This window comes from Cydia fagiglandana, chromosome 4, assembly GCF_963556715.1.
Source record: "Cydia fagiglandana chromosome 4, ilCydFagi1.1, whole genome shotgun sequence".
Taxonomy (NCBI): domain Eukaryota; kingdom Metazoa; phylum Arthropoda; class Insecta; order Lepidoptera; family Tortricidae; genus Cydia; species Cydia fagiglandana.
Window position 1 is genome coordinate 18,471,580 of NC_085935.1, and position 12,218 is coordinate 18,483,797.

At 37.6% G+C, this 12,218-nt stretch overlaps 1 protein-coding gene across 1 annotated transcript; it reads left to right on the forward strand.

The window, feature by feature from the left end:
• Window positions 1–739: 739 nt before the first annotated feature.
• On the forward strand, window positions 740–3,318 carry LOC134664179 (chymotrypsin-1-like). The gene is made up of 3 exons (XM_063520766.1): window positions 740–1,215; window positions 2,661–2,803; window positions 3,119–3,318. The coding sequence occupies exons 1-3, from the start codon at window positions 808–810 to the stop codon at window positions 3,288–3,290; spliced, it is 723 nt and encodes a 240-aa protein (XP_063376836.1). The 5' UTR covers window positions 740–807; the 3' UTR covers window positions 3,291–3,318.
• Window positions 3,319–12,218: the final 8,900 nt, after the last annotated feature.

A 12,218-nucleotide genomic window follows, 5' to 3' on the forward strand; every position in this document is an offset into this window, starting at 1 on the left:
TTAGGTATTAATATACTAAATTTATTTTTTCAAGCCAGACAATGTTTGGCATGATAGAACTTGTCGAGGAACTTTACGTTAAGACTCTGAATAGGTTTTTCTACTCCTAAAATGTATATAGATATCGGATTAGTTAAAAATATAAAGTGATGAGACTGAGTCTCGTCATCATGTATATATTATCTTGGTTTGACTACCATTTCGTATGTATCTCTCTCAGTTTCTTAAAGATTATCAGGAGTGGTTTCTGTAACACCTATAATTATACAATAAATGATTATCTTATCTTAAAGCAGGCCACTGACGAGCCTTCCAAATGGATGCCGTTACAATGTATTCATCCAAACGGACGGCATCCTAATATTAAACATTGTACGTTTTTGACAATCACGGACCGATTTTGGATTGCAGCAACGCTATTTGGACTGTTAGATGGCTCGTCAGTGGCCAACTGGCCACCTTAAGAGATCCCTTAATGGGACAAGTTCGCGTTTGCACACATTTACTATATTCTCTCTGTGTTATGTACTTGACTACTACTACTACTAAAGTGTATAAATAAAAGCAATAAAGAAAATACAATGCAATTTGGATAAAAAGTTATCGAACTGCACCTGGCTCCATTGCTATTAATTATTAAGTACCTACGCATGCCCACTAAATTTTACGACAAGCTCGTGTAAGACAAAGTAGTTACAATTACCGTTAAAAACTCATTGGCAATAACGTCATTACTGTTTTATCGTAATGAACTAATACTTTGTTCAGATCATTGACTGCGAGTGGATTACAGTAATCGGCCATGCAATGGCTGCAACGCAATCAAATATGTCAGGCAACATAGTCTTAGGAGCACATTCCAAGATCACCCAATTTCCGCATTCGGCATTCCTATCTATACACATTTATACATGCGGCGCGTCCATATTGAATCAAGCACTTCTACTGACTGCGGCGCATTGCGTCTATGATAATAAGGACCCAGAAAAATATACTGCGTTCGTGGGACACAATATAAGACAAAAAGGTAGTCAATACGCAGTTTTAAAATTAACTGTCCATGAAAATTTCGACAGCAAGCTCATTACGAACGACATAGCTTTATTGAGGTTGAATAAAAATCTAAAATTTGGAAGGAACGTCGCTAGAGTAATTTTATTGCCGGATCCGCCTTACGATGAGGAGGCGTTTGTTGCTGGTTGGGGTGTAACAGAGGTAAGCTTAAAAGTTGGCACACATCACTCGTAACGTTATGACAAGCGTCCCTTGCGTACCAGCAGTACCAGTATACTAGTGCAGACTGCAGACACAAACGTCACTAATAGCTGAACACTACCTTTTGTGAAATGGAGTGAAGACCTGCCTGAAACATTTAGGCTTGGTTGCCAAAATGTTGCAGACTCAAGGATGAACTTTGGGTTATAGCTCCAAGAATGCTTTATTAATATAATTATTTCGCAGTAAATATGTTGCTACTTTACTGCACTAGTGTGGTAATTAGCACTTTACGTGCCTATGTCTAAAATTCAAAGGGCCTTATCGCCGTGAGCCTGCTACACTGCCACATCTCAAAAAACCGTTTTTTCGAGAAATCGCGTCTCAAAGTTGTGAACTTGTGAGAGTATAGTTCAGGGTGTTTAATAGGATCTTACTCCTTTAGTTTTAGATCTATGAATTTGAAATTTAGCTCTTTTTACTCGGAATGATATAACCCTCCTTATGATCACGCCACTTTTTAAAAGAAATGTATATTTTTTAAGACGCAAGGCCCAAAAGACAGGTATTTAGAGTTGTGGCCGTATTGCAGAAACGTTTTTTAAAGATTTTGGGATGCGGCCAAATTTAAACACAAAATTGTTGGATAAAGGCTACCATGCAAATATAAATAAAAACACCAAAATAGTTAAAATCCCTTTATTTTATCAATTTTGATAGGAACAAGATCACTGTACGCGATAATATGTGTAACTCAACTAATTATTATTTTCTAGGACGCAACTCAAAAGCTTCATTTAAAACGTGTGCTATATAGCCACAACTCAAAAGGGCCGTCTGAGGGCCTACCGCGAACCTTTGTTTCCTCTTTGTCGCACTTGTAAATTGGTAAGTAAGTGTGACAGGAAGGCAACACGTCGAACGTGGTTCGCGGTAGCCCCTCAGTTCACGTGCGAACACCGCGGGAGCAGGCGGCAGACTGACAAGTGGCTGTATTGCAGGGAATCGTCTGACAATTTATGGTCAAATCCATAAGGCCATTGTGAGAAAAAGGCTCTTAAAGACCTTTTTTGCTATGGCTCTCGAAATAAGGTCGTAAATTGAACAATTTTGAATACGAATCTGCAATAATCCAGAAAATTAAAAATTTTGAATTGTGGCCGTATAGCAGGCACACGGCGATATGTATTGTAAAACGTTGTACGATACACGTACGAATAGGTAATTCTCAATTCGTGTCGACTAAAAACACTCCCTTCGGTTGTTCGCTACCTACTTTTAGCACTTGTATCGTTATGTACAAATTTTGTCAATGATTATCGAGTTAGTCCTGATTAAAATTGTTATCATTCTTATTGTAGGCATGTCTCTTTAAAAATACCTACAACACACTAGTGCAGTAATGTACATTGAAGATTAACACCATCGGTTTCTTCGTTTTCCAGATAGATGGAATGATCAGCGATTGCCTCATGCATGCCAGTCAGAAGGTCTATAAGCGCAATGCCTGTGTCCTTATCGGTGTGAAAAAAGTGCCTCGAGGCACTATCTGTGGAGAGCATAAAGACAAAAAAGGGCACCCAGAGCAGTAAGTTGATAATAAAAACTGTTTAACTTTAACTAGAATGATTAATGAAATTTAGAATGATAATAAAAAAATACGCAATTTTACACACCTGGAGGCAGAGCGTAGAGAATGAGCTGAGAGCCGTAAGACTGAGCTAGAACGAGGCCAAGACGGTTGTTCAAAATAGAAAGGCGTGAAACGATCTTGTTGAGGCCCTATGCACCTCCGGAGTGCCCTAGGACAAGCAACAACAACAAAAACAACGCTTTTCAACTGATGTGAGGCTAAATCTGGGACGATTGATCCAATCTTACATAATCTGTATTTTTTTTTCAGGGGTGACTCAGGTAGCGCTCTAGTAGTCCGTGGATACATTCAGATCGGAATTGTGTCTTACAATAGACCAGACGTCTCAACAACAAACGTGGTCTACACAGACACGGGCTACTTCTACAAATGGATTAAAGAGAACTCGAGAAAATTGTATTGCAGTAAGAGAACGGGATGAAACATTGTAGACTTATAGATGGGTTAAATCATTATAAATTGTGAAAATATAAATAGGCACTTTTGATTGGTATCTAAAATCATTGAATTTTGGAACGAACTAACTCAGTGTTCCAAAAAAAATCTTAGCCTCCGAAACGAGAGCGTGTCACCTGCCCCGGTCTTGCGCAAATTCCTGCCAGTTAGGTACTGACGCGACGCTGAAGCAGTGCCGCCATCACACTGTCTTCCCAGCGATACCTGAGAACCTACCGTGAACCATGTTCGACGTATTGCCTCCCTGTCACACTTACGTACGAATTTACAAGTGCGATAGAGAGGCAACACGTCAAACGTGGTTCGCGGTAGGCCCTCTGGGCTGACCCACCGGACGGATACCAGTCGGTCGTCCTAAGAACACCCTCTTGACAGCCCGATCCTCTCCCAATCTGAATATGTGACCGAACCAGCGAAGTCTGTGGGCTTTCGTTTCGCCGATGATATTGGGTTCGGCCATCCAACCGATTCCGACTTTTGGTAGGTATATTTTATCTCCAAACGAATAGGGTGGATAATTGGATATGTATCGGGAGAAGATCATCTATCAGATAAGAGTAACACCATCTAAGTATCTATATATCGAATCCTAAACTAGAAAAGACATAAACATACAACCAAACATATTTCATGTAACCTATAAAAATATGGTAACTATTTATCGGACATATTTGTAATAAAGTCATAAGTCACGGTTTCCATAAATTCATAATCTAAGGCGTAATGTAAGCAAAACACGTTCGTACATAAACACCCATCTTTTTAAATGGAACTCTCAGTTGAGATAAAATTGTAGGCGTCTCTTCACATAATCATCTTCCATCTAACTATGCACATGACAAGACGAACAGCTGCGTTATTTCTGTAAAATACAGAAGATTGTTGGGATGCCAAAGGAATCAGCTACGATCGACACAAGATAAAAAAAATCTGTAAGGGTGTCTTACATTTTAACGGAACCTAAAACAATGTTTATTAAACATCATAATGTAACTGAAGCATTGACAAAATCGTGCTCTGTGAGTTTTAACACACTAATACCAATTTTATTATGATTAGACAACTGGTATTTCATCATCATCATCATCAGGCTAGTTTCGATCAGATTATGTAGGGTCTCGTCAGCGTCATTGGTGGGTTCCAAGGCAACAAATCTATCCATGAGAAGCTGCTGGAACTTCTCGGTACCCGCCATAATTTGGATTGGGTTAGGGCGGAGCGTGGACTTCATCAGACGGTTTCTTTCAAGCCTTAAGTTGATATTCAGAGAGCCTCGGAGGAGTCGGTGATCAGATCCGGTATTGAACCTGTTGATCACTGAGACATCTCTGAATATGTGCCTGCTATCCGTCATGATGAAGTCGATCTCATTTTTAGTCACAGTGTCGGGGCTTTGCCATGTCCACTTCCTTTGAGGCTGTTTCTTAAAGAAGGAGTTCATTAAGAACAGTCCCTCTTTCTCAAGAAAGTTGACAAGCATTTGCCCCCTGTGATTCCTAACTCCGTAACCATGCGGGCCTATCCGGGATTCGTTGCCCGTCTGGGTTCCCACCTTGCCGTTAAAGTCCCCCATAACAACATTGAAGTGGGCCTTAGTGGTGTTGTGCAGGGCTTTGGATATGTCTTCGTACATATCCTCCACTTCATCATCAGAGTGTGCCGAGGTCGGTGCGTAAACCTGAATTACCTTCATGCTGTAGCGCTTGGACAGCCGAAGGATCAGGTACGCTACCCTGGTCGACACACTGGAGATTTCTTCAACGTTGTTAGAGAGGGCCTTATTGACGAGGAAACCTACGCCACCCTGGGATGTTTTATCACCCTCACGATAGTAGAGAAGATGGCCCGACTCTAGGGTTACGGTATCCTCCCCCTCTCTACGGATTTCACATAACCCTAGAACATGCCATTTAATGTTCTCTAACTCCACTTCCAACTGCGCTAGATGGTGGTCAAGCCTCAGAGTGCGTCCGTTAAACGTAGCCAGGGTCAAATTTTGTAATGAATGGCAGCCTAACGTAGCCCGGGGATTCTTAGCACCCCTTGCCTCGCCGTTACCGTGGCAACTGGTATTTAGCGTTTGACAATTTAAAAAAAATCTGACACTAGTTAATATATTTCTGATATTAAATAAAAATTTATACTCTTGTCAAAAAGCTATCATCAAAATACAAAAAAAAATCTTAAGTCGAACCATAGGTAGGGCGTGGTTCCAGTAAGATGTGGTAATATAGCACAACCGCAGATAATTCCAGAGTACAGATAAATCTATTTGGTATTGAGGAAGCCGTTCTGCCTCATCTGTGCCCGACCCTCGGATAGAGCCATCGCCGCGGTGAAGAAATAAATTTTGCAGTAGGTCGGAGTACGCAATCAAATCCTTTATTTTCCCTCCTTCAGCTGCCAAAAAGGGTAGGGAATAAATCCGACAATAGTCAACGCTTAATCTTAAACTCACAGTTTAGTGTTACATCATTTAGATTAAGATAAGAAAAATAATGAACCAATCAAACTTTAATTGCAATCAAAGTTTAAAACAAAGAATTGCTGCCATTTTATTGAATATGCTTATATTGCTGGCACTTCCTTATATCCATTACACATTTTATCAATTTTTCCCCAATAGCTGTCTAATAAATATCTAAGCCCAAACTTGATGGGGTGTGTTGCTTGCTTTGGCCATCTTCTCACGGCATTATCAGATCAGCCTCTATTATAGCATTACATGACATTTGCGCCAAGTTTTAGCTCAACCGATATGGGAAAATTATTTAAGTAATTGTTTTATTTAAAGTTACAAAATTAATTTACTACTACGTTATCTCTATGTTACTGGAGAAGGCTGCGAAACACAATCCAAGTAATTAGTTTGTAACGTTTCAGATTTCCAATTAAGTAGGGAACACATTCACTGCCCCCAACGCACATGTGCGTTCACCGTCATACAAGTTTGTTCCTAGGCCACGCCCCCTGGCAGTGAATGCGTTAAGTGTATTATTTTGATTAAGAAATGTCTTAAAATTTTAACATTATTTGTGACGCATCGAAGTCTGTACAAATCGTTCTTACCAAATACACATTGAAATATTATGATAATGTGATATTTGCAGTTGCGCCTACTTTAAGGTTACACAGTACTGGCAATAAGTGGAACCCAGTCAAGTTGGATAGCAACGGTTCCATGAAATGTTTGTTTACCTTTAGATTTGTCAGTCGATCAATAACAGTACTCATAAAAGGTTTGAATAAATTTCTAATATTGGTTTAACTGCGTTTTAAATCTCTGCAAAGTCTATCCCCCACAATACATCGATACTTATATATACCTTTCTATTGGGAACGTCACATTTGCGGATTACGGACACTCCCAAACTCATAACTACAAAACATTAGCAACTTCTATCCGATCATTAGCCACATTAAAACTTTCTCCCGCCCAAGTTGTCAACTATATGAAGAGCGAACAGCGTCGTGTTTTTCTGCACCTTCGCGATTTTCGTGAAGGCCCATTTATTATCTCATTAGGAGTGAGCGCCTCTTATCCGGCTATTTGTCTTGCTTTGAGACAAACGATTTTGCTATCGGTGGTTTAATTTTATTTTTGGTTTTGTTTACGTTAAAAAAAACCGGCCAAGTGCGAGTCAGAATCGCCCACCAAGGATTGCGTACTTTGAAGTATTTGTTGTTATGGCAGCAACAGAAATACATCATTTGTGAATATTTCATGTGTTTAGCTTGATATACAGCCTGGTGACAGACAGACGGACAGCGGAATCTTAGTAATAGAATTCTCTTTGGATCGCTGAGCCAAAATAGTTGGAAATACCCTAATTAAGTAGGTATATTCTTTATAGAACGGGGTATATATGTGCCCTGGCTTGGTATTAGCTCAAAGACTAATAAATCCAAGCCACGACGTATCCCAAAAACTCATGAAAAATATGATGGTAAACTTTTTACATTACCTTCTGCGTTTTATGTTCGGTAATTTTCAGAAGTTCTAGGTTTTAAGGGTAGATTAATTTTCTTTTGTTATGTACATCCACGCATATTTACATTCAAACTTATTTACAGATTAATTTTTGTTTATTTAAAAAGATAGGGATGTTGGATTATTTTGGTACGTCGTTTTATTTTTAAAAACAGCATCTAGCAATAAAGTTGATAATCAATACTCAATTACGCTCTCAAGCCGACAACATACCAGGACCACATTATTATGTGGAATGCATGAAAGGGCGCTTTGTGGTCTCTATTGTTTCCTAGACGGCTGCCTTGGACGTGAACAAAATTTTATCCAGAACATTTAACATGAAATGCTTACTATGCAATATAACCCTCTTAGGTATTTTCCAAATTACTATCACATATAAACGTATGGCAATATTGCAAATACATAATTGTAATATTTTTGTCTGTGAAACATCAGGTGTTTTTTTTTTTCATTTGTATAATACAAAAAATAGGTCATGTCCGCGTCTTTGTCTGTGTGGAAGAAGATTTATGGCATAAAAATTATCATTAATTTAGTTTTAAGCATGAAGATTGAAGATCAAGCTGGTAGCAAGCTGAATCTTCCATATAGGTTCAAAGAATTAGGTATCATAAAAATGATCGATAGAGCGTTTTCCTGGATACGGATCTGGAAAAGGGGCATCTATTTGACAAACCATATTAACGATAAGAAGAGAAAGTTTTGTTTTACATTTAAATATGTATCAAAGTATTACAAAAAAAAACCTGAATGTAAAGGAGTGTCCGTTAAAATTTAATTAAAACCCCACATTTTACAGAGAAAGAAAACGGGCGTAAGATAAATTAACTACACTCGAGCTTAATCGAAACGGGTTCTTTGATCGATTAATTATTTGGCGTGCTTGGAATAAGTTCGGGGAAATCTTGCAGGAACTCGCCCTTTTTAAATGTTTCGTTTTTTATGATATACTTAGCAGGCTAACGAGCAGATGAATCGCCTGATGGTAATCAATTACCGTCGTCCATGGACACCCGCAACATTGATCGGGTTGTGAGTGTGTTGCCGGATTTAAGATGGGAGTACGCTCTTTCATTGAAGGTTTGAAGGTCTTATCGGCCTGGAAATACCGCGGGCGACAGTTTATTGCACAGTTTGGCTGTGTGAGGGAGGACGTTTCTGGAGAAACGCAGAATTGAGGACTGCCAACCATAGAAGTGGTGAAGATGGAAATGATTGTGTTTCACTGTTTGGTTTTATTGAATTCTAGAATCTTTTGCTACTTATTTTACCTTATATACTTATTATTAATTTACTTCTACACGTTAAAATTTGTGTGAAATATGGCATTTAAATAGAAAAGGACATGCTAATGTTCTAAAAGGATTCAGTCCCTATGGGGGCGAATGAGATGGAAAAATATAGTATGAAACCTATTAATGGGATGGGGAGCAGTTTTACGAATATAGTAATGATACTGTATAATAAATAAATATAATATATTAAATAAATATATCATCATCATCATCTCAGCCATAAGACGTCCACTGCTGAACATAGGCCTCCCCCTTATTAAATATATACACGGTGTAACATGAGTAAACCGAATAATTTTAACAGCGTATTCCTGATCATATTTAGAGACAAAAATGTCCTATAAACTTTTTTGAAATTCGCCTAGTTTCAGAGATAATATTAATTCAAAATAAAATAAGTTTTTATTGTTACATAGTGTAAAAGGCCTTTTTGATGGTAATGTTGCTACTATGGGACGTAGTCTAAATATCCTTATTGATAGATGTCAAAAACGGACAAGTAACACTTTGCAAAAAGTAGGTCTTACGAAAAAAAAATGTAAAAATCAATTTTGAGTGACAAGTTTACCAATAACATTTATTTTTTATGTACAAATACATCCAAAAAATTAAAAAAACAAAACAAAAAAAAAGTATTTTTGGCGAAATTGACCTAAACTCATATTACATTTTTTCCTTCTTTTGACCTCAGAAATGCGTGGTTAAAATTATTCGGTTTCCTTATGTTACACCTTGTATTTCATATTTATTTATTTATTTATGAACCAATTTGGGTTTTGACGCTGCGAATAATATAAGATATGAATATTTAAACGTTCTGTAACAATTAAACAAGAATTTCGAAAATAAAATTTGGTCTGAACTACGAATATTGGCAGCTTTTAGTAGTAAAGTAGTAGTAAACTCTTTATTGTACAAAAAGACATACTTAATTAATATATTAAAAATAACATACAATTAGTAAGAAGTACAAAGGCGATATCTCTTTGAGGGATCTCTTCCAGTAAACCTTTTCTGCTTCCTGCTTTTCTTGGCGATTCTGAGTTATTTCAAGTGTTCTTTGGATGCTCACAACTTGTTTTCTGTTATCAATGCTTTAAATTAAGATTTCGAAGGAACTAATATTAATCCAATATGCCTCCGAAAATGTCTCTTCGAAACGTCGCAGATGTGTTTTAAGGTTCTACTTTTAATTTTTCTTGCACCTATTACTACTTGTTCTCTGTTTGGCCCGAGGGTTAACTGGTAGAGAATGCCTTCTGGCATTAAGTTCGCCTTTTGTACAATTTTTTACTGTGCAATAAAGTTTAAATAAATAAATAATTTTTTTTACCCATCACGGAATCTTGCATACTTACCTACCCTGCGAGAAATATCAGAAATACTCCTTAAGTGCCTTATTTAAAGACACACAGAAAACATCTTTTACAAGAAAGTGTGATGAAAAAAAAACGAATAATCTGATTTGGAACACAATTGTAAGTCGAATGAGAAATCAAAGTTAGCGTTCGTTTTCACGTAACTTCGCCGTCGTAATGATGCGACTTGGAACTCCAGGCTTGATGATATAAATGAACAACGAGTTCTTGGCAGCTTCCGTGGTATATTTAATTCATGACTACATGAAATGAGCAGTTCGTCGAAGTCCAAAATGGAATATTTGAGAGCCATTCCGCTGTTAACTGTTTATAAATGCTTCTGGGCCTAGTATTATGTAATTACTATATTGTCATTTTCTGGTTTCTTTTAACCCTGTTTGGGGTTTTATTAAATTAATAAACCGTCTTTACAATTCAAGATTTAATGGTGAATTAAATTATTCTGTAATAGTGCGAATAAAAAGTAAAAATTAATATTTTTCCCGAATATTTTTATAATAATGATCATCAACAATATACAAAAACAGAAATGGATAACTTACATACATCAGGAAAACCTTCCTGAGAGTTCATTTAAATTATCATATTTTTTACCATTTAAATCAAACACCAAAAGTGAAAAATAGTTTATAAAGTATTGTAGGTACGAAAGGATATCCTGAAATAGACGTCCGCGCAAACACACTATCGAGTAAACATTGCGTGACGTGGCGGCGCTCAATCGTGCGTGCACGCACTCGCGCACAAAAGTAGATCACATTTTACGAAAAAAGTAAATTAATTTTAATAGGTAACCCAAAAATCGGAAGTGAAAGAGGATACAATAAGATTGAAGGGCGACTGAGATGTCGATAAAAACTTACAAATGGATGTCCATGACAAAATATGTTATCATTGTCACTGGCGTGCAATTTTTAATAAAACTGCAGCGATACTAAAAACCAGGAATAATATTGTGCATAGGGAATGCAATACCGGGATACCAGGATCTCGAAACACCGGGATCCCGAACGCAATTTGCGGGATTAATCCCGCTCGTAAATTAAGCGGGATCCCGCGGGTTTTGCGGGATGGAGGAGCGACTTGATTCTTACGTGTTATTGTGCATAAACTAACGGGGATAGCATGGGGAGGCTCTGCTAGCTCTAACCAGAAACCCACAGCTCACCAACCGCATCTTCAATGGAATCTGAATAACGCCTGGTCCGAAGATTGGTCGCAAGCAGACGTTCCATCCAATCTATTTGAGCTAGATCCACGAAGCCACACATCTGGGTTGAATGAGTCGTGCTGTGTTTGGAGCATGCTTAACCTTAACCGCCTGAGATCACGAATTGGTCACTGCACGTGTCCTTGGAAAAAACGGGGATGGAGAGACCAGGGATGCTGTGAATGCGGATGCCCAAAGCAAACTGTTCAGGATATCAATCTTCGTGTTCCCACTGATAAAGTATAATGGGCCCAGGTATGATTTTAATTTATTCTGTTCGTCAATTTTCCTCGCGACTGTACATTAAAGTCCGTTATTTGGATAAACTCCGTTCAGATCGAAGCAACTCTCCAGTTCCATTTGATTATTTACATTAACAGTAGTTACGTAGGTACTTGTTTTTGCGTATCTTCATTAAACAGGGCAAGTCGTTTGATGGAATGAAACGGAATTACTACGAGTACTAAGTACTGTACAATGTATGAAACAAATTAAGATTTATGTTATAGGAATATAATGAATTATTATGACAAAGACATTGTATCGTGCTTATGGAAGTTTTTTAAGTAACACCTATTTAATACCAACATTAATAATAGGAAGCCTACGTGTTGGACATAAAATGAATACCTACTTAATAGTTAACATTTAAACTTCTACATCTAACCCCCTTATTTCTACTATTCACACACGTTCCTTTGCCCGTTTTAAGCTCTAGCGGTCGGCCCACCATATAAAGTTAATGGCAATCGAATTTGAACCAACGGTTTTAGAAAATAGAGTTAAATTTGTTTGGTTTCAAAATCAAATTGTTTCTTCTTTAAAAGCAACTCGCTCCCATTTAATTAAAATTTAAATTTCATTGGAGGTAATTTGTACTAGGAACTATTAGCCTTAGCATGAAACTTCAAGAGGTTAAAGTGACATCTTTTTACTTAAATCGAACACTTTCACTTCACTTTCACTTTCAGTTGATATTTTATTAAATTTATCAAGAATAAATAAGGGGCTCCTG